The sequence below is a fragment of the Natrix helvetica genome, assembly GCF_964273705.1.
Source record: "Natrix helvetica genome assembly, chromosome: 1".
NCBI lineage: Eukaryota > Metazoa > Chordata > Lepidosauria > Squamata > Natricidae > Natrix > Natrix helvetica.
Window position 1 is genome coordinate 80,480,025 of NC_138548.1, and position 24,151 is coordinate 80,504,175.

At 39.6% G+C, this 24,151-nt stretch overlaps 1 protein-coding gene across 1 annotated transcript in view; it reads right to left on the minus strand.

The window, feature by feature from the left end:
- The window catches only part of CREB3L1 (cAMP responsive element binding protein 3 like 1), a 92,272-nt gene that overhangs the window by 23,532 nt on the left and 44,589 nt on the right, over nt 1–24,151 (minus strand). Inside the window, exons 2-6 of the mRNA XM_081939237.1 lie at nt 23,850–24,078; nt 18,166–18,326; nt 9,106–9,184; nt 5,458–5,615; nt 1,726–1,875 (exon numbers count right to left, since the gene is read on the minus strand). Coding sequence (XP_081795363.1) covers nt 1,726–1,875; nt 5,458–5,615; nt 9,106–9,184; nt 18,166–18,326; nt 23,850–24,078 — 777 coding nt within the window. The remainder of the gene's footprint in view (nt 1–1,725; nt 1,876–5,457; nt 5,616–9,105; nt 9,185–18,165; nt 18,327–23,849; nt 24,079–24,151) is intronic.

Genomic DNA, 24,151 nt, shown 5'->3' on the forward strand with positions numbered 1-24,151 from the left:
AGACTGAATAGACAATAGTGTGACAGAGAGACCAATACTTTGTTTACTATATCCATATGTTATAGATTAAATTGGATTGTCTACTCACATTAAATTTCTCCATATTTGAACCATCTTCCTAATGTATTATTCTATGAAAGGATTACTCCTAAACATTTGCTCTCAGGTCACATTGCTCAATCCAATATATAGATTTCCCATAATCTCTACACAGATCTGAGTGACATAAATTGTAGTCCAACACATCTGGAGATTGGCAAGACCACTCTAGGATATCTAATACTGTACAATATTTTGCCTGAGAGACATCTCATAATGTTCCCACAGTATTAGTATGGCACATTGTCTTCTGAGGTTATGCGAGAACTTTATTTTAAATATATATTGATGAATCAAGTCTATGTTATATTCAGAATGCAAATCAGCCTGCAGACAAATGACTGTGGCTTAACTTCTGGGTGGAACAGAATTGTGAAAAGAAGGTGAATCATTCTGGCCAAATGGACTGTACCTTATCTTGGAGACTATGTTTGATTCATAGAAAGTTAACATATGCTGTTGGTTCATGAAAACTCTCATTTAGGAAGGAATGCACAATTACGGATGTGTGAATCAGTAAAAATCCTATCCAGTTTATTGTCTGAGTTACTGACCACAATTGCAGTTTGATAAAAGTTTTTTTTGCAATCTTTGTAGGTTTTCCAGACAACCTTTCACAAATTTAAATATTACTAATAGTGGTTCAAGGTTGGGAAATGGAAATATTCTAGATGAAAATGGAAAACTACTCCCATACTGTTGGTAAGAAAATTAAATATAAGGATCCAGTTATTCGCAAAGAGTATCTTTACCTTTTTATTGCATTGGTACACTATTTTCAGCAATGCATTTTCTTTTCAAAAGTGTGTTTTGTTTTTGCAGATTGCAGGAAAAAAATAAATGTTACCTAGATTTTAAAAATCTTTTTAATAGTTCATACTGCTATGCAGCATAAGTGAAATGGAGCATTCAACCTTGCAGATTCACTCTTATTCAGAATCAGTATTGTAGACATTCACTTGGATAAAAAATACAACCAGCTGATGGAACTAAATGTACATGTTTTTCACATTTATAAATAGGAAATAAGACAGTAATATGATGTAAATACTTCTTATCTTGACATGTATACATGTACTTTATAGCAAGGATGTGAAACTGGAGGCCCATGGGCTGGATGCATCACGCTCAGGCCACGCCCACCCCAGCTCCGTGGATGGGGAAAATGTTGCAAAACATCACATCACAGCAATGTGACGTGGTGAGTTTGACACCCGTACTTCATTAAGGTTTTTCACTACTAAGTCCCAGTTAGTTAATTTATTGTTTCTCTGGTCTCCATTTATTTCAGCTTCCCCTATGTTGAATTTTAGATTACAATATATCCTCCGGGATATATTTCCTGCAAGCAGTTTGCACACTAATGATATGGAACAGAGAAATAGATAGGCAAGTAGGTAAACTGGTAGGCCAGTAGATAGAGGATCAAAAGTCAATTTATGTTGAAATTCCAAAAATCTTTCCGATTCTTGATTCCTTTATAAATTAAAAAAGTCAATCATTGCATGATTAAATATTACTGGGTGATAGAAATCAAGGTAATATCCGCATCTATATTTATATATAACTCACACCTGCCTCTCTAGCACTGCTCTTTACCAGTCTTATACAGATGGAATAACAGACCTTGTTCTTGATCTTTCGCCTTACTCTCTTCAGTGCTTTCTCTTCTGCTTTAGTCAAAGGAAGCTTGGTTGGGATGGGATAGCCCTCAGCAATCAGGGTGCGCTTTTCCTCCTCGGTTAGGAGCAGGGGCCCTGAAGTCCCTTGTAGTTTCTGGGAAGAAGAGCAAGAACAAACCATTTTCCCAAGATATACTTTATAATCTTACCCCAGTTTTTTTGTGCAAAATAATGCATTGTCAAAGTCCTACACTGTAAGCATGAGCACAAGGACTATCAAGGAACAAGAAAAAAGGAAAGGAAATTCTTGTATATCAAATACAACAATATTTTAAAAATTTCTAAAATAATACCGCGTTAACATAGTAACATTTTAAGCAATAGTATAGTTTTCAAGGAGAGAGCAGGTGGGTTTCCTGGGCCACAGTGTAAGGGTTCCAAATAGCATCCAAAATTAAATCAGAGTCCGAGGCAAAGCTTTCCTCAAAGTTCCAATTTATTAAGAGAACCATGTTGGCACATTTGGGAAAACCTGAATCTGAAAGCTTCCCCGTTTTCCGCACCCAGCTGACAGTTAACGATCTTGCCCCCACACCCACAAGTCCATCACATGGTCCAATCTTCCACTGCCATGCTGGCAGTTCCACCCATGCAGTTCTGGTCAGGTGCAGAGGTTCAAAGACAAAGGGTGACCTTGACTTTCTAGAAAAAAAATTGTTATGGCTACATATCATCTAACTCCGTACAATCCCCACCTCCCATTTTCCCACAATAGAAAATGCATAGTAGAATAATAGAAAGTGTGGCAGGCCAAAGATCCAAAAGAAAAGATGGCTGCAGGCCTGACACACAGTTCTTTAGCATAGACCAGGGGTGTCCAAACTTGGCAACTTTAAGACTTGTGGACTTCAACTCCCAGAATTCCCCAGCCAGCTGGCTGGGGAATTCTGGGAGTTGAAGTCCACAAGTCTTAAAGTTGCCAAGTTTGGACACCCCTGGCATAGACCATAATAATGTGGCTCCATGAATCCTGACTCGGAAGGGCTTCCTCTTTTGTTTGCATGTTAAGATTAGGTGAAAGAAGGTTATTTAAGTCCTAAGCCTTTAAAGATAAGGGCTGAAGTACTGATTTAAAACCACTCAAATGTCTATAAGCACAACCTCAAAAAAATCCAACTCTAGACAGAATTTTAAGTCACCATTTCAGGTGAAATTTTCTGATGTTTTATAGAAAGTATATTCTGGAGTAACCTAGCCTCAACAAAACTTAAGGTTATGCAGGAAGAGGGTCAGGACCATCTTTTTAAAAAGGTGTTGATGGAGCAAATGGAACTAGGCAAAAGCATATCTGGTCTTAGCTGCTTGACACACAATAAGGACAGTCATTTCTAGGACACTCCCAAATTGGATAACCTAATTTAAAATAGATTAAATGGCTAACAAAGATTCAGGGGGACCAATAGCCCATGAATGCTTCCAGTGAAGCTCCTTGAGCAAGGGCTAGAGACTTTAATTCAGATATATTGCCCGGCCTCTGGCACTGCAAATTTGTAGGGCCCCATCCTATCCCTCACCCTCCTCTTCCCTCCTGTTGAGGCCTTCTGAAAAGATGAAGGAAATGGATGTAACTTTTATTCTTGTTCTGCAATGGACCAGCACCAATGTTATTGTCTTGAGGGACAGAAGGAAAACAGCAGCAATGGGAAAACTAGGAGAGAGAAAAGCTGGCATAGAGATGGATGAGTGAAAAATTAGGATTGGAACTGCGGAAGAGGGTATCTTGCTCAGTGTTTTCTCAGCCTTCATTTAATCCAAATTAATCTCAAGTGTCTTCCCCCTCCTCCCCCTTATATATTACAGATCTCAAGTATTCATTCAGAACCTCCATGGATTCCTTCAGCTATGTTGGAAAAAGAAAGACAAAGCTAATTATAATTAGCATTTTGATGACAATTGATTCTATATCTCTGAAGAAGCTTTCCTTTCAAGCATATCATAGCCTGATAAATGCCTCGTGATGGCACTATTTTTATCTTTCTCATTTCTGAAATACTCTTAATTAGTAGCAAATTATGGTTCTGCCAGTGTGTGAATATATGAAATATTTTCACCTTTTAACCTTTCTTCTAGATGCTACAATCCATTGTGAATCTTATGCTTTGAGCAAGGAGATGAGTTATTCTTAGTCTTGTCAAATGTTCTATCCAGAGTGCAGACTACCATGTCTCCCTATTGGACAATTCTATGGTTCTTCTGTCCTCCTAACTTTCTGTTCCAGTAAGGTGATTGCCAATCGCTTTTCTTCCTGTGGTGTGTCATACTGAATATAGTAGGTACCTTTACATATACGTGTTTGCATAGAATCTATGGGGGAATGGGGCCAAAATAAGCAAAGTGTTCTGATCTAGGCTTCCCCAGCAGAAGAAAACCGAGTCCTTGTCCTGATAAATCCCTTTTATTTAATTTACAGTGAATTCCTTCACAGCAAAGTCTTTCCTCTCCCACAGTCTTTAAAGATAGTTCACAATTACTGACCTTTATCAGGCTTGGAAAGTGGCCAGGCCGGTATCTTTCAGATGCCGCAATGCGTGGCAAGAATGCAGGAATGATCTAATTGTCTCCTGAAAACATCCCTCCCCTTTTGCTACTCTTTTATTCCCTATGGGAGGGGCCATTCACTGTCCACCTATGGCCTCACTCCCAAGTTGACCCTTGTTCCTTGATGTTCCCTTCGCCTGGCAACTCTGCGCATGCGCACATTGGGAACAGGCTCCAGCTGTTTGTCTGCCTCACTGATGTCTGACCCCGAAGGCTGCTGATAAGTGTCAGACAGCCCTGGCCCCATCTCTGCTTCCTATGCAGATGCAGAGCACTCGTCAGAGCCTTCCCCAGACACCAGGACTGGTCCATGTTCCTCCCCAATCTCCTCACTGTCCGAATCTGCTGCCAGCTTCGCTAGCAGGCCACAACACAAAGTAGTGGATGGGACATCACAAGAAAGGTGGGGCTTCCATCATAATAGTCGCCCACTTGCTGATTTGGACTCCCAGTGGACACTGCTATATGTGTTTATGTGTGTCTATAAATTAAATTCATACATTCTATGGTGAAGCATCCATCCATCCATCCAAAAATGAAGCTTAGAATAAAAATAATTCTACTATTGCCATGTAGTTGTCACATATCTTCTGGAGCTACTATGCTTAACAAGTAGAATATTGTTGGCTCAAAACACCACAGAAACTTTTTTTAAAAAATACTCCTTTTCTTTTCCTCAGTTACTGACTTTTACACTGGGTGTTTTTTCTTTCTAGTAAGTCCACTGGTGCACCGTTTCATTGTTTTGGAAAAAAGGATGTCCACTACAATTAGAAAAAAACAGCCAACTGAAAAATTAGATACCGTAGCTGAGGAAAAGAAAATTGCTCATCCTTTTTAGACTATCCCAGAACTATGGATAAATTACAGAATTTGGAATCAGTTGAAGGGTCAGTATTGATTCTGTGAAGCCAGTGTGTAGTGTTGGCCTTGAAAAAAGCAAAGCATATCAGACAATAGCAACAATTGTGGTAATAGGAAAACCATACTTTGAATGCAGAGCAGAAAAATGCATCCAAAGGTTGTAGTTGTATTGAGGTAGGGCGAATATAGAGCAACAGTTTCGATTCCTACCCTCCTAAAATGATTGCTGGCTAATGGGACAACCTGGCATGGTTAAAGCTAACCCTCTTCTTACATGTGGCGCTGTGAGGAGTGGAGAAGAAGAGATTGCTGTAGAAGACCGAGCAGTGGGGCGGGCTGGGCTGGAGGGAGGCAGGGATCTTGGGCTCTGAGATCCATCACTGTCACTGCCATGGCTGCTGGGAGGTGTTGGTGGCATCTGCACCAAGTCATCTAAGTCAGAAAAATATAGAAAATGGGTTAACATCAGACAGAAGGTTGGGTCAAAGATAACAGCAGAAAAAAGTTATTTGGTGAAAGAAAGCTATACCTCTAATCAGTTCCAGCTAGTGTAGATTACAATCTGAGCCTTCATTTCTGAGAGGCAATATTCTTGTTAGGAAATGACAGAAATAAATCAGGAGATCCACCTTCTCTTCATCATTTGTTAACATCTCACCATCCTTACTTACCAATGGGCTTTATTGTCTTGTTTTGGTTTTATGTAAAAAAAAAAAAAGGCCTATGTCAACTGCCTAACTAATACCCCAGGACAAGTGGAAACTTTGAGAGAGATGGGCAGTACAGAAACGTGAAAAAGAAATAAACAAATAAAAACAAAAACTTGCCTCCAGGTTTAAGATGTATCCAGATCTTGGAACTAAATATACTTGGGGACTGGGTCTAAGGGACTTTTAGGGCTGTTTATTGGCAGTACTTGGGCTTCCATAGGGAAGGATTAAAAGAAATCAAGTTGGCAGGCACAGAGATACATTTGACATCCTACCCCTTTGGAACATGTGTTTTGTGCGTGTGCATCCACCATCTTTATCTCTTTTTTTTTTTTGATCCTCAGCCCCACGGATGCCCTCAACCAAAACTGTTACAGCTTTCCCAAGTGCTTATTTCTTTGATTTCATTTATTGAACTTTGATTATGGCTAAGATAAAATCAGTAAAATGAAGCTGATTTCCTGGCCTCTTCCTCTGTCTTCTAAAAGATGAAATTGTCCCAGAGGCATATCAGGAATTAGAGAATCTGAAGCTTAAGTGGAGTTTACCTCACAATAGATAATGCCAACGGGGTTATCAATTGCCTTTAATTCTTGCATTCATGAGGCATCTACAGTTTCTTTCAGAAGAGTGTGATCAACACACTCTGTTCTAGGCCCAATATTAGGTGATAGATATTGATGACAATCTTGTATGTCCCTGACCTCCTTCTTTTCTGTCACCTACATATCCACATTGTTTCCACAGAGCTACCTTGTGCATTTTTTTGAAGGTGTACAACCAAAACATTTCCACTGTTGCATCTATTCTGTTCTGAATAAGTTACATCCTTCAGCTGCTAGATTCCAGTCGTGGGAGTTGTCTCACAAGTCTTTTGGAACAAGTTCTACTATGTCATTTGCCAAAATGTGGATTCCTTAACTGCTGGTTCTCCCACAAATCCTCTAAATTTCCTGCTAATAGAAGATGGTGCTCTTGCTAATGCTTACATTATATATCTATAAAAAAGCCTGTTCTGTTGGGATACATTGTGAGCCAAACATTTGAGAGAGCCTAATATATTCTGTAAATTATTGTTTGCTTATTTGAATATGAATTTCCAGTACTCGAGAAGGACGTTACATTTTTAAAGTAAATAAATAAACGTGTTCATTTAGCTAAACAGGTCCCTCTGTGCAGTGTTAGTGACTGCCAAGCAGAATTATTGATATTGTTATCTTTCTGGAATTAAGCTAAGATCTTTATACCAGGCACATTAAAAACTGGCAGTGTTTGTTATTATCCTTCCAATGACATGCAGCCAATATCTAATCCAAAAAAGCCAGAGAAATGTGGGCTGGATTTCAAATAAGACTACTGAAACTGGGCAAGCTTTTACTGACTTCATTTAAATCTCTGTCTTAAAACTTAACAAAGTGATTATGATTTTTGTAAGGTGCTCAGCTATTGTAGTGATGGGAAGATTCCCATTTAAGGAAAGATGTTTCAGTGTCTAATTACTACAGACTTCCCCAGCCCTTTGCCTTCTAAAGAGAGGCTGGACTTCTGGTGGACTCAAGGAAAAGTCTAACCTTTAAAAATCGCAGGAAATGTTGATTTATTTTAAAAAATAATAACAACAATCTACTAATTCTCACTCCTGAAAGGCTGGCAATTTGCTAACTTTGAGCCATCTTTTCATATCATACAAAGCATCTACAAAAGGAGAAGAAGGTCAAAGAACATGAGGCAGATGCAGAAGAAGATGGAGAGACACTGTCAAAGTGTCGCCCCGAGTCCCTTTTTGGGAGAGGGGCGGTCTAAAAATCTAAGGAAAAAAAAAAGACACACTACAGCATCAATTAACAATGGCTAAGGCTGTCAGAAGAGCAAGAGCCAGAACTTTGTGTTCCTCAACACCCAAAGCAGTAAAATAGGAGGAGAAGGAAGAGGAAGAGGAAGAGGATCAAGGTTTGCATTTCACAGACTTAGGCCAGACACAATATTGCTGAAGGGAAAAGAATATGATTAAAATACATAGTTTGCCCTTTAAAATTATATCCAGAAAATGGAAATTGCCCCAATCAAACTGCTATGAAAGTCAATTCTCTTAAGAATTGTTCTTGCATTCTCTCAATTAACTATTTTAAATGACAGGGCAGATACATGCTCCTTTTTAAATTAGAAATTCTAATTTAATTACAGTAACACCTAATTGATAAGTTTGTAAATTTTGATAGATAATGCTGTATTGATCTGCATTTCATATTCTAGATATATAGGGAAATACTACTGGTAGATAAAAGATTAGGAGTAAATCTTCATAATGTCACATACTCACAATGCCCATCAAATCCTAGTAGTAGCCTTTTTCAAAGAGATAGATGTCAGTGCTGGTTGCTACCTATAAAGCCCTACATGGTTTGGGACTGCCTTTCTTTCATAGTATCTGCCCAGCCACTTTGATTCTATAGGGTTGGTGCACTGGGTTTCTTTGATGAAATAGAGTAATCTATTGCAACCCCAGAAATGCTTCTTCTCAGTAGTGGTTCCTGCCCTCTGGAATTAGGTTCCCTCTGATATATGGATGGCCCCCACTTTCCTGTTTTTTAGAAGAGCCATGAAGCTGTGATTCTTCACTCAGGCTTTCGACTAGGGAGACTGAGCCTTCATACCATATCATCTGGCTTGTCACAATTGCCTTCTTTTATCATAGATCTATGGATCAAATTGATCAATTTCATCAAAATCAATCTTTGGTTAAAATAATGCTTTAAATTTGCAGCTCTCTCCCAATTATTGATTGTAATCATTTTTAATCTTTGATTGATTTTATTGTAATTTTATGTTGTTTGATTGTTGTAAGTCACCCAAAGTTGTTGAGAATTGGCAGCAGGCAAATTTAATACATTATTTTTATGGTTGTTAGTACAGTCAGCCAATTGTTTACATTGGATTTGTCATTTTTATCCACTATGGTATTACACAGTCAGCCAGATGTTTAGATTGAATTTGGCATCCCCTCCCCCCCATGAATCCATTCCTTCCCAAGGACCTGGGATAAGTCTGTTTGATGGTGTTAAAGATATTATAGCAGGATGTGGTTGTATTATCATTATTATTATTTTGACTGGAAGTTTACCCTAGTAGCATAAAGACAATATGGTATATAAAAATAACAGATATGAGGTTGGAGAGCATTGAAAGCTCATTGAGTTATCCAATTTTCTCACCTGTTGGCACATTTAAAAATTGATTAACTTCTCTAGGTTCAGCTTTGATTACAGGTTGGGTAGTCATTTCTATAGGTGCCTGTAAAACAATTGAGAAAAGTATTAAGTTAATGATTTTCTAAATATCTTGCTTTGAAGAATAATGGATTTCCCAATGAGATCACATCATTTGCAAGGACTCAAAACATTGTCCCTTGAGGGAGGTAGACAATGAAATATAAATAAAAACAAAGAAACAAATAAATAAAAAATAAAATTGTGCTGTATCTTATCATTTGCTTCTGGGATCAGGCTACATACATCTCTCAGGTTTCTTCTGAGATAATAGGGCTCCATACAAGGATGGTGAGACCATCACCCTTCTAGAGATCACTACACACTATTTTTTACTATTCATTTGTATATTATGGTATGTGGTATTGGTATAATCTGTTCTTTGCACCAACTGGCCCCCTTTTAGAAGAGAAAGGTACATTGTATCACCAATTTATTACTAAATTGGTAATACAATGCACCAAAATATTCTGGTGTATCAAGAGGCATTGAATTTTGTGCCATTGCTTGAAATGTATTTCCACAGTGGTTTATTATAACCTGTCAGTATAGACAATACATCAATGAAAGAAATCAGCAAAGTATCTATTTGTACTTTCATAATGGAATCTTGTCTACTTTCTGTTTCTTCTCCTTAAGCATTTGCCATTTCTCCAGTCATTGGTAGCTTTATAAACTGGGTAGCCTTCGTACACTATTTATGCAGAGCTTATTTTCTACTATTGAGCCATGGCAATTCCCAGGTACATGCATACATGCTATGGTGTAAAAGCTACAGCTTAATTATGGCTAAAACAGCAGAGATTAAAAACTGTAGTGAATGTCCACATGCCTAGTGATTGCAGCCACTATTATTCTAACTCTTTTCCCTAGTCATCCTTTTTATCAACTTGCTTATTAAAGGCTGATTCCATATGAGTGTCCAAAATTGCTTGACTTGTTTCCAAAGACAATATAATTAAAAAAACAAGAGCATTTGGTAAAGAAAACATCATGCACATGTGATAAAGAAGTGCATTGCACAGATACCGTGTTTCCCCAAAAATAAGACAGGGTCTTATTTTCTTTTGACCCCCGAAATAAGCGCTTGGCCTTATTTTCAGGGAGGTCTTATTATTTTTGAGGTGCAGGAGGCAGCGAGCGTGGTCACCTCATGGCTGCTGCTGTGTTGCAATATTTTTGGGGAGGGCTTATTTTCAGGGGAGGGTTTATTTTCAGGGAAACAGGGCAGTGTTTCCATGATTGATTGTCATTTTTGCTATTATCTCCTTCCTGTCTCTAAAAAAAACTTACTCAGATTCAGATCTTTGATCTGTTGTAATATGCGTAGGACAGTTTTGCACAAACTTTGCCAATACAGAATACCCTCTACTGTTCACTGGATTTTCTGCAGGGCTATTTAACAGCTGTTTCTGATCAAAGGAGACCAAGAGTTAATATGAAGAGCCATTAATTCCCAGCTGCACCAATGTGATCTTCTCTTACCAGCTTTCTTTTCCCACCAAATGCCAGAGATTCCCCCCCCCCCCCCCCCATTAAACAGATATATTTCACGCTGTCTCAGACTGTAAACATAGCCTGGCAAAGGAAGTTAATATGGTTTTCAAACACACACCACATAGATCTACATTTGGAAATCCAGGGAGTTCAAAGTTAAAGCAACAGAGGAAGTTTTGTGTACAAGTTTGATTTGAATGGTGTCCTTGTTTTTCCTTCCTACTTTTATCCACAGTAAGTGAAAGGAAAATAACCCACAATTGAGTCCAAATGAAGGGATTTCTCTTACTTCACAGGAGAAAAAAAGAAGGCTGTAAAATATATATGAGATTCTCTCACCTTTCAAACTGCAGAATAAATGATTTTATTGAATTGACACATAGTTCATTTTCGGAAGCCTCTAGGCCCACACCTGATCAGGCAAACCCTTTAAAATTAACTCATGGGCAATGAAATACAGTGGGAGGAAATTACTACCATATCCTTCAGGACATACTTTGAAACACCCTAATTTATGCAATTTAAATTGAAGTTACAATGAAACCTGTTGTGTGATTTGGAAGCAAGTAACAAGGAAGGGTATTTGGCACTCCAGGTCGGAAGTTGTGAGATGCCTCTTCTTGACATTTCACACACGTTTATTGTTCCATTAGTTGTCTCAGTGAGGATGGTCAGTAAAAGGGGGGATGTTTTAAGCCCCCATTGTAATCTAGAACTACGAGATGGGCAGCAAACAAACAAACAAACACATGTTGTACCATGCATATTAGAAGCACTCAGTATACCTCTGACCACCATTGTGAGAGAAAAGCAACAAAAGAAGGGGAAAAACTGGAAAAGAATGGTTGAAAAGACATCATAAGCTGAATCTGGCCCAGGCGTTCTGATCTTGCAATCTTGCAATATATCCTGCCCCTTTCCCAAAATTGGTATTTTCCAGATGTCCTGGACTATACGCTTCTAAATTTTGATTGCTATTCTGGGAGCTATAAAGGACTTTGCACTGACAAGGCTGCTGTGCTTTACAGTCTATACAGTAAACCTGGTGTACCTTTAACAGATCAACAAAATGAAACGCCTTATAGGAAGATGTTTAAGAAGAGAAATCCAATGTGTCTAAAGCAAAACTTGATTTGTTTAAACTTTGACATCTCCACTTCAGCTTCTTGAACACTATCCTAGAATTATGCTCTTTAAAAAGCATATTTGAAATATCAAGGATTGCTTCTTGTGGGGAATGGTAGCCTGGTATTCTCTGAAATGCAGAGAGCCGCTGCAGCTTTTGAAAGGCTGATGGGAGATTTTTGGCTGGCTCTTATTTTTCTAGATCAAAGGGAGATCAATAGATGAACCATCTGTGTTCTGATTAAACTGAAAATTCGGCTTAGTTTTTTGCAGCTAGATCCAGGAGCTGAGTTCTCGGGACCCCTGGATGTCCATCTACACTCATTGCAGAGCCATTACAAACATTGCTGCTTTGCTCTCCCTTCTCTTAATCACTTTAAGAAGTAATCAATTTCAGCTTTGTTCCTTTTGCAACAAAGATAAGATTCCTTGGAATGAGTTAAATCTTCTTTTGAGGCTACAAAAATACAAGAGAGACTTTGGTTTATTGAATTTATTTAAGATTTATTGGCAAAAAAAAATCAATTAAAAGAGAATCTACAAAAGTTTTCAATGGTTAAAGGTGATGGTCTTTATTTTTTATCCTGCTATTTTTATTTTTATTATTTTTACTTTTGATGAAAGTACTTTACACAATTCATTAGCCCCGGTCGCGCAGTGGTTAGAATGCAGTACTGCAGCTACTTCTACTGACTTCTGGCTGCCTGCAGTTTGGCAATTCGAGTCTCACCAGGCTCAAAGTTGACTCAGCCTTCCATCCTTCTGAGGTCAGTAAAATGAGGACCCAGTTTTGGGGGAGCTTTAGGCTGACTCGGTAAACCACTTAGAGAAGCCTTTAAAGCATTGTGAAGTGGTATATAAGTCTAAGTGCTATTGCTAAGTTGGTTAAAGAGAGTAATCCAGCATGGAATATTTGTTAATTATTTCTAAAGTTCTGCATTAAAAAAGGGTCAGTAAAGACACAGATGTGACTTAGATTGTGGTGTTTAGTTACCACGGAGAGTGCTGTTGTTACATTTTACCAAAGACCTCAGATCATAATTCTGTGAGTTTCCTTTATAAAAGAATATCAGATGGAGATGAAATGAAATGTTCTATAGACTATAGAACTATAGAAAGAAGTTGTTGAAAATTGTAGAAGGAAATTAAAATATTTTTTTGAAAATAACTTAAATAAAGGTATAAATTTGAGAATGGTTTGGGATACAAGTAAAGTCTTTATTAGAAATTTTGAAATTAAAAGAGAGAGAAAATACAAAAATTTGGGGCTGAACTAAAAAGAAAAGGAGAATAAACTCTCCAGGGAATACAAGTCTCTCCCAACAAATTATGATTTTATAGCAACAGTTATCTATATTAACAATAAGAGAAATGGAAATAAAATTGAATGATGCAAAGCAAATAAATTTTGAATTTGCGAATAAACTAGGGAGGTGAGTGTCTTATAAACATGGTGATGGTAATGAAATTACAGGTGCGATATACTGTACTAATAGACAATGTTTTTACAAAAAAACAAATTTTCAATCTTATTTTAATCTGCATGAATGACATGATATTGTCTTGAAGAAAATAGATGAATATTTTAGAGAACAAAATCTACCAGGGATTACAAATGAACAATGCAACTGATGAATGGATTTATAATGATAACAAAAGTCTCAGAAGCAATTAAAAAGAATAAGCCAGGAAAGATGCCTGAACCAGATGAATATAGAGTTTGTATTGTAAGTGGTTTGAGGACTAACTTTTACAACCTTTGCAAAGTATAATGAATTATATTATACATGGAGGAGGCATACCAGAGACTTGGAAAGAGGACAACATACCATTAATACTTAAAGAGGAGCAAAATTGGATGTCAGTAAGAAATTACAGAATCATTATTGAATAATGGTTATTAGTTGTTCACAATGATTGCAGCTGAAAGATTTTTTGATAAGATTCTAAAAGATATGAATTTTGGGAGAATTTTATAAAATGGCTGAAATGGATTTATACTTCATAGATAGCACAAAAAATCATTAACAGGGATTTAACTAAAATATGTGAGCTTGGTGATAGGTTGGGTTTTCTTAAGAAATAAAAGATTACTGAATTTAGAAGATCATGATTTCAGATTTGGGTGGCATGGATATCTATGGTGTGATAAAACTAAGGTGAATATAGACTAAAAATTGTTATGTTAAACACAGGCTATTCTGAGAGAACGGACTTAACTGTGGTTTTACCTGAAAACATCTTTACGACTTTTAGCACAAGAAATATTTTATAGATGAGAAATAATAAGCAAACATAAATGGCTAGTCTACTGAGATGTACTTAATTTTTCCCCCAATAGGAATGTGAAATGAAATCAAGAGAAGGTCTAATAATAAAAGGATAACCTTGTCAATGGTTTTCTTATGTACAATTGATGGTAAGATTTATGGTGGATAAAAACATAAACATGTTATTGTTAAAAAGTATAAACAGTTGCTGAAATACATTATGACACAGAAGACGAAGAAGTGAAAGAATGTATAATGATAAAATGAGCGAAAACTTTTTGCTATAGATTACAAATGGACCAATGAAAAAGAATATGGTTGAAAGGATTGAAATTTACATTATGTTCTAGACTTAAAGAGAATTTTTATAAAATGACATATCATTGGTATTTGTCACCAGGGAAACTGTCTAGAATGTATAAATGTATTTTGAATCTTTGCTGGAAATGTGAACAGGGACATTTTATCGTGTCTGGTGGACATTTAAAAATAGCTTAAATATCTTGCATACAAATATATACATTAATTCAGAAGATTTTAAAAGTTAAATCACAAATGAAACCAAATGTTTTCCTTGGATATCAATAGACAAGAAACTATTTAAAAAGTCATGAAGCTTTGTTTTTATATATGACAACTGCAGCGAGATTATTATATGCTCAAAAGTGGAAAAGCTCAGAGGAATGTTGATGAAGATGATAAAACTTGCAGAGATGGCTAAATTAACGGCTTTGATCAGAGAAAAAAATGACATTTATGTTCAACTAGCAACGATTTGTAGACTTTTTGCATGAAATAGAAATATGCACTTACAATTTGTGGTTTGATGATTAGAAAAAAATGGATAATAGAAAAAAATAACAGGTTTTTTTGTAATCACTGATTAAAGAAAATTTTGTAATTGTACTTATAGTTGTTGAAAAGGAAATGGGAACTTTCTTCCTATTTTTTCTTTACAGTTCATTCCATATTTTTGCTTTTCTCTTTTCTTTCTTTTAACTGCCTCTGTTCTTTATTTGTGTTGTAAAACTTGAATAAGAAATATAAGAAAAGAAAAGCATCTTTGAAATGTCACCAGCAGAAATGTGGCATTAAGGGCGGCCAAACGTAGACATTGTGCCGCCCTTATTGCATCCGCCGATAACCGCCCTGCCGCCCTGTTTCGGGTGACCCGCTCCCTCCTATCACAGAGGACGCGGGGGGCACCCCTGCAGGGAAGAGCAGAGGAGTTTGGGGAATATCTACAGGACAAAGTCGCTCAGATCCGGAGCGGATGGGCCCCCTTCAGTGGACCGGACGAGCCGTCAACAGCGAGTCTTGTGAGACCACTCTGGGAGGGGTTTGACTCTGTTGCCCCCAAGGATTTGGACAGGTTACGTGGACGGCTGCGACCCACCACATGTTCAATGGACCCGTGTCCCTCCTGGCTGGTACTGGCATCCTGGGAGACGACACGAGGCTGGCTTCTGGGCCTGGTGAACGCTTCGTTGGGTGAGGGATCCTTGCCAACCGCCTTGAAAGAGGCGGTGGTGAGGCCCCTGCTCAAGAAGCCTTCACTGGACCCAACGGAACTAGCTAATTACCGTCCAGTCTCCAACCTTCCCTTTTTGGCGAAGGTTGTTGAGAATGTGGTGGCGCAGCAATTTCCGCGACACCTCGACGAATCCGAATATCTAGACTCACGCCAGTCCGGTTTCCGACCCGGGCACAGCACGGAGACAGCCTTGGTCGCGTTGGTTGATGATCTCTGGAGGGCCAGAGATAGAGGTTGTTCCTCTATCCTGGTCCTATTAGACCTCTCAGCGGATTTTGATACCATCGACCATGGTATCCTATTGCGCCGGCTGGGGGGGATGGGAGTCGGAGGCACCATTCTACGGTGGTTCGGCTCCTACCTCTCTGACTGGACGCAATGTGTGTTGACAGGGGGGCAGAGGTCGACCCTGAGGCCACTCTCTTGTGGGGTGCCGCAGGGGTCGGTCCTCTCGCCCCTCCTGTTCAATGCATATGTGAAGCCGCTGGGGGAGATCATCCGTGGTTTTGGGGTTGAATACCATCTGTACGCTGATGATACGCAGCTGTACATCTCAACCCCAAACCACCCCAACGAGGCTGTCGAAGTGATGTCCCGGTGTTTGGAAGCCGTCGGGGTCTGGATGGGGGACAACAGACTCAAACTCAACCCCTCCAAGACTGAGTGGCTGTGGCTACCGGCATCCCGGTTCAGCCAGCTAACTCCATCGCTGGCCATAGGGGGTGAACAACTCCCCCCTGTGGAGCGGGCGTGCAATTTGGGCGTCCTCCTAGATGCCCGGCTGTCTATGGATGACCATGTGGCAGCCGTGGCAAGGGGGGCGTTCCACCAGGTTCGCCTGGTGCGTCAATTGTGCCCCCTACTGGACCGGGATGCCCTACGCACGGTCACTCATGCGCTGGTGACGTCTCGCCTGGACTACTGCAATGCCCTCTACATGGGGCTTCCCTTGGAATGCATCCGAAGACTACAGCTAGTCCAGAACGCAGCCGCGCGGGTGATTATGGGGAGCTCAAGATACTCCCACGTGACACCTCTCCTGCGCGAGCTGCACTGGCTACCTGTGGTTTTTCGGGTGCGTTTCAAGGTATTGATTACCATCTTTAAAGCGCTCCATGGCACAGGACCCAGTTACCTGCGGGATCGTATCCTCCCGCACACATCCCTACGACCAATCCGCTCTCACAGGGAGGGACTACTACTGGTGCCGTCCACTAGGCAGTGCCAGCGGGCGACGCCTAGGGGTAGGACCTTCTCTGTGATGGGCCCAACCCTCTGGAATGACCTCCCCCCCGACATTAGAACTACCACTGACTTCCGTTCCTTCCGTCAAAAATTAAAGACTCACCTGTTTCGATTAGCTGGCCTGGCACATTCTTAGTTTTTACCTCCCGGTGGATATATTTTAATGGGTAATTTTGGGTAATATTTTAACTCCTGGGTTATTAGAGTTTTTAATGTACTATATTTATTATTCTATATACAGTCTTGCAACCTCCTCCACCTACGTATTTAATTATTTAACTGTTTTATGTATGTATTTTATAACGCATTTTAGTGACTGTACACCGCCCCGAGTACCTTTCGGGAGAGGGGGCGGTCTATAAATACGAATAATAAATAAATAAATAAATAAATTTGTATTTTTACAAAGTAACAAAAATAAAGAGTAATTCAACAGAAAAATATCTCTTCTTTTGCAAAATCACTAGCAAAGGTTGAAAAAATTAGTTCAGTCATCCACATGTACTGAACAATAACTCCTAATGTTCCCATGCTGCCTGATGGTAATGGGAGTTGATCCAACATATAATTGCAACAGATTGTACTACCGTGTTTCCCCCAAAATAAGGCAGGGTTTTATTTTATTTTCACCCCCGGAATAAGCACTTAGCCTTATTTTCAGGGAAGTCTTATTATTGTTGAGGTGCAGGAAGTGACGGGCATGGTCACCTCATGACTGCTGCTGTGTTGCAATATTTTCAGGGAGGGCTTATTTTGGGGAGAAAGGGGTAGACCATTAGAAGGTGCCTCTTCTGAGAAATTGGCCACCTTATAATTATTAAAATTAGTCTATTCTAGAAGAAAGAAAATTTGAATTGTATCTCAGATGTTGACGTCATCAAGGAGGGTTGCATTATTTGTAGATAAAACAGTTCTAAACTAGAAACAAATGGGCTTGTTAACCTCTAGGAGCTTCTGCAGGAGAGTCACTTTACAGTTTTTATTTTGAGTGTATTTTTCCACTTATGCTGATCATTCATAATCCTGTCCACTTTTGGACTAGCATCACTAATAAAGTCTGCCATTTCTGAATCAGGATCGAAAGCACTCTATCCAATTATCCTTCAATTGCCCACTTTTCTCTCTACTATGTCACTTTTTAAAATGTGGTTATTTCAAATCAGCAGTGATTAAAACGAAGAATAATTAGGCACTTTTTTCTTATTTTTGTTTTCCACCTTGTAGTAGCCATTCTATTTAAAATGAAAGATGAAGAAATCATTTTTTTAAAAAATGCCACATTCTCAGGTCCTGATGCTCAGATCATGCCAGCTATTCTTGGTGCAATGAACTCACCTCTTTGGGGACTGGCAACCTTTGCAGTGGGTTAAGATTCATCATGGGAACTGCATGAGTTGGCAGCTGAGTTTCAGGTATTTCTGGCACCATGTTCTGCTCCTGCTTCACCATGATGGAACATAGCTTGTGCTGGAGTGTCCACATACCGTTTTCTAATTCTGAGAAAAGAAGCACATCACAGTCAAGTCATATTAGCGCTGCGTATGAGAACCACTGTACCATATAATGAGGTGTATCCTCTTCCACAACAGAAGTAAACCTGAAGGAAGAAGCTGGCTTGGGCTTCTGGAGGTTTGCAGAGGGTTTGGGAGAACCTCTAGCTAAGATTCTGTGCATTTCGGAGAATCCCCAAATCCCACTCCTGGCTGGCCCTGCCCACCCTGCCCCTCCCCTCACAGGAGTCCCCACACACATGCAGGTAAGTACAGGCGTGCGCGCCCTCAGGGAGGGCGAAAAACAAGCGCATGCAGAGGGCGAGAAACAGTCCCACCAGAAGTTTGGGAAGGCCAGAAACAGGTTAGCTTCCGGCCTCCAGAGGGCCTGCGGAGCTTGGGGAGGCTGTTTTCAGCCTACTGGAGGCTTGAGGAAAGCCTCCGGAGTCTGAGGAGGGCTAAAAGGACCTCCCAGTCATGGTGCAGGAGGCCAAACTAGGCCATGCCCACCATGGCTACGCACCCTCAGCAACTGAACAGAGAACCCCTTGCTAAAATTTTTGAAGCTTTTTAAAGAGGCTGATATCACACAAGATGGCTGATCTCTCCTATATGAAACTGCTCTGTCAGGGTAGTCTGTTCTATATTGGCTTATGAAACAAGTATGTTTGTAGGTTGACACAAGAACTTTCTTTAAAACAAGGATGGACAATATTTGCTCAGATCCAGCAGGTTTAACTTTTTAACCCCCCCCCCGCCCCCATGATTCTAGAAAGCCAGGGTGAGGTATTAAGGGTGGAAATAACAACACTTGACTTTTGAGAAGCATTTTGCTCTCAACACATCCTTATTGTCCTATTTTAAACCCCAACAGTTCCACAGAAATGTGTTCATTTTGCTTCCAAACTTCAGCAGTAACAGTTCAGTCCGTTTTTAGCACTTTGGGAGTTTAAGAGTAGGAATGGGAACATTTCATTCTTTCAAGGATTTCTGGTCCTGTTTTCATTCTTATTTTAAGTTGAATGTGCACTGCTCCAATTCAGTCATTTTTGCCATCAACTTAGGTCGCATGGTCTCATGCTACAAAAGGAATATGTGAACAAGTTCCTGTAGGTTTGAGGTGTTTTACCGCTGCATTAAGCGAGAAAAAGTCTAATGTTGCTATCAACCTGGAAATACTTTCCTCAAAAGAGTAGAAATCCATACAACAACTCTTACGCTGTTAGAGAAAGCTGTCTTTTATTATCTCTCCTTCATTCTGCCCTTTCCCAGATTTCTCAGTCTCCATTCTTCTGTGCTGTATCTCACAGCCATGATGTTCTTGTCATGTTCTTAAAAATTGCATTCCACTATGAAGCAGCTGGCATGATGCTTCTAAAAGATGCAAGGCACTTCCTGTCTCTAGCTTTACTGGTAGCTTCTACCTCCCTGGTCAACTCTTTGGCTTAGAAAGGAAAGGATTTGGGAAGATTTTGTACTAAGCACAGGAGCATGGAGAAAAATGAGTAAGAAGCATTTATATTAAGATCTAGAAAACTTTATAATAGAATGAAGAAATACTCATAATTAGCACCTGGCTATATAAACAGCACACTGCATCATTTTCATTGCAAAAAGCCATATTTACAGAAGGTTAGATGTGAAGGAAAACCTAGAGCAGGAACAGGAGGAAGATGAAGAGGAGGAGGAGGAATAGAATGGAATGGAATATCTATTCATAGAACTTGTAACTTTTTATGAACACTAGTGCCCAAATGCTCCTTTTCCAGTTGCCTTACTAAAATATATCTCTTCTAGATATTGAGGGGGTTTGGAGAGTAACTATCCTCTCTCATCTGAGGTGAGATAGTTCAGTAACAGCTCTACAAGGAGGAAGGATATTTCTCTGGAGCAGGACCAAACCAGAATGACCTATGAAAAAATTGTAGTGCTTGTCTTCTTGATGTCTGGCAGCACTCAGCCAGGATAATCCCTGACCACTGTGGGGAAACTTATTCCCTGCTTTTATGGTTTTCTAGCTTTTTTTTTTTTTAAAAAAAGAAAGGCCTTTCTTCTCTTGTATATACTGAATCTGTGCCATTTCCTTTTCGGGCTGACGGTTGTCCTTCAACCACTCGGACACCCACAGGGTCCCACAAATAACAGGATCCTCTGCTAGGATTGCTCTAAAAATATCCCGTCATCATGAATCATCCCAAAATGAATTGTTTTAAAAATAGGTTGTGACTGTGCTGCTCCATCTCCTGCAGAGAAATCTGTTGGTAGAAAAGAAGCCCACTTAGGCCTCTACATGTGCCAATAAGCATTAACTGTAAGCAGTAGCTTTCATTCGGTCTACACCCAAAGCAGAAGTATCAGGGAAGGTGCTTATTCTTTGCATCCGCACCCAACAATCTCAGGGTCCCTCTCAGAGGCTGCCCAGAGCTTGGCAGTGGGGAGAAAAGAGTAAAAGTTGACATATTTTATTTAACTTCCTTTTTCAATGTGAGTATTACAGAGCTTTTCAGGGCAAAAACCAGTCATTTAAGCCTTAGTACATGGAGCTTAGGGGATGCGATGGCTCAGTGGCTAAGACAGTGAGCTTGTACATCAGAAGGTCGGCAGTTCAGCGGTTTGAATCTCTAGCTCCGCATAACGGGGTGAGCTCTGGTTACTTGTCCCAGCTTCTGCCAACCTAGCAGTTCGAAAGCATGTAAAAAATGCAATTAAAAAAATAGGGATCACTTTGGTGGGAAGGTAACAGTGCTCCGTGCATCTTTGGCATTTAGTCAGGCCAGCCACATGGAGACATCTTCAGACAGTGCTGGCTCTTTGGCTTAGAAACAGAGATGAGCACCACACTTAGGGCTGGAAAAAACTAGCATGTATGTGGGGGGGAACCTTTACTTTTACATGGAGCTCAGTTTTATCTAATGGAGCAGGTCTGATGTTGAGGCTTAGACCACTGGGTTGGGAAGTACTCCAAATTCAAGGAGATAGGTTGGCCTGAAGGACACAGCTCAGGAGTCAAATAAGTTCCACCAACTTACCCACTCCCCTGTGTCACAAGGTGACACAAAATTTTTCAGACAGAAAAATGACTCCCGCCCCCTAAGGCCAATCCATTTTAAGAAATGAGTATGTTAGCTTTAGCACTACTTGGAAAGCATATAGGTTCTTCTTGTGAACTGAGGAGAAAAGGGAAGGAAATAAAATATCTCCCTTTTTTTCACACATGAAATTGTTTTCAGTGCTTGTGTGCTAGTAAATTGAATTACACTGGCCATCCAATTTTCGGCATAAGAGCAAGATTGATTGTAGACAAACACATCAGAATATAGCTATAGGCCAAGTGGACAGGGTCAATGCATTCCAAGCCAGCAACCCTTAAGCCTGAACCTGCATGGATATGACTATGGTCCAAATTTCTTCTGTTCACAAATTAGAAGAGATACATGGAAGAGGAAACAGAGGACAGAACTGGGGAAAGAAATTACAAGACCAGGAGACTCCTCCAGAATATATTCAGATTAGAAGTTTTCCATCCCTGGTTTAAAGGGAAGAGAAGAAAAAATAATAGTTTTTTTGCTAGCAGGAATGATAAATTATTAGATTCATAAGCAGTTGAAATAATAATAACAATAGAAGAGAAGAGAAAGAACTGAAGAAAATCAGAAATACAAAGACCTGCAAACAGAAGTAGAATGATTGCATTAAAGAAAGCAAAGTTAGTAACAATAATAATAGGCTCCTTGGGTACAATCCCAAAACATCTGGCTCACCACTTGAACATCACTGGCATTCAAAATCACCACTACCAATTGCAAAAGGCAATTTAGTTGCAAAAGCTTACATTCCACAATGATACCTTTAACACCATCAAACCACATCTGCTATCCCAGGTCCTTGGGAAGAACTCCCTAGGTGGGTAAAAATGCCAATTCCAGTCTAAACATCTGCTTGAATGTGCATTGAACCATAACAATAACCTCCATAAGTAAATTGCTCCATTCATATATAAATGTTACTATCATAAAAATTATTTCTTGCATTTAAACAAAATTGAGGTAGCTGCGAATGATATCTATTATTTTTGTTCCTAGTTTCTGTCTACAATGAAGAACTCCTAACTATGTCACCCTTTTATTAATATGGAGCATTTCTGCCACCGCAGGAACTTGCAGCTATGATTACGACTATCGATAAAAATGCCTGATTGCACCTTTGCTGTAATTTTACCACCAGAGCTTTTAAATGCTGAAGGAATGGTGGCTTTGTTGCAGGATTTTTTCCTGTCATGGCAAATGCTGCAACTTATATATTCATTTAGCAAAAGACCAAATGAATCTACACAGCAACATATATTGAGAATGTGAATGCATGAAGAGAATACTAGCAATTTCTCTTTACTAGAGGCTGAGGCTAAGTAGATTTTTGTTGCTCTAGGACTTGTGATCGCTCACCTGGCTCATGGTTTTGTGTGGGGACAATCGTACGTCAGTTTCAAGCTCTTCAGAGATGGAGGAATGGAAACAGTGGATAGAGGGAACCAGAAACAAATCGAAATTAGTCCCCCTAAGGGAACTAATTTATTTAGCATTGTTCAGTAAAAAAAAACTCTTTGGCAAAGAACACTGCTTTAAAAATATGTACAGTAATGTTGTGTGAATAATGAGAAATAGTGAGAGGACAGTTTCCTGGACAATATCCAGGACTCAAATAATCAGTTATATTAAACGACTGTAAGACAGTAAGCATTCTCCTCTCTTAAAACAGTGGGTTATTGGCTTTTTGCTGTGACTCATGAGGCCAAACTCCATGTTTTGTCTGTTTTAGAAGATCCTGAGGAGAAATTAAAGGTCAAGTCTATTTTTTTTATATCACAGCTTTGCTTTATTTTGAAGAACCCTTTATTTCAATTTCCTCCATTATTGCTGCTTTCAACAAAGGAGACTTGAAAAAAGTGAAGTTTAGATTCTAATTTCAGCTTGTTCACATGTGTATCACAGTCCTGTGAATGTTTCTTCAAGGGTAGGTTTTACCGTATTCAGTTAGACTCACTTCCTAAGAAGCATGTTTAAACAGTGTAGTTTTATTCCATTATTCCCTCCCCCCCTCCCCACATGTTCCCTTATTTGGTTTAAGCACAATCACTCGTCTTCCCCAGATAAGCTTATGGGGCTTCCTGATTATACATTCCAAAGAGAGAGAATGTGGCAGGCAGATAAAATCTATATATGTTTCCGGTTTGGCTTGACTCTTTTTTCTATTTCCAATAGCTAACTGAATAATGTCAGCTGTCTTATCATTAGATGATTCAAATCAGTTAAAAATGGGTTAGATTAATTGGCTGGAACCAACTTTAACTCTGGGCCCCTTTTAATGACACAGGAAACAGGGACAGTTTGCTAGCAGCAGATTGCCTGCTTTCAAGAGAAACAGCTCTTTGGAAGAGACACAGATTGGACCTGCTTGTGACAGTATCTATCACATCAGCAGAGGATACGGTGCAGTTTAGGCATATGCTTCTGGATCCAGCTTTCTACTCACCACTGGCACTGTCCTCTGTCTTGACGGGCATAAGAGGGCTCTGTGGAGCAGAGTCTCCACTCAGGGAGTAGCTGTGTTCTGCCTGGATGCCAGGAGTGGGAGGATCCAGATCCATGTCCAGCAAAGGGTTTTTTTCCACCAGCATGGGGTCATCAAAGAAGCTGTTGAACAGTTCATTGGAAAAGTCCTCCATGTTCTCAGAGAAGTGGTCAAAGCTCTCGGAGAAATGCTGAGAAAGGAAAGAAAAGTGTGAACTGCATCATCTCCATGAGAGACTAGAGGGCCTTCTACTGAAATGCATC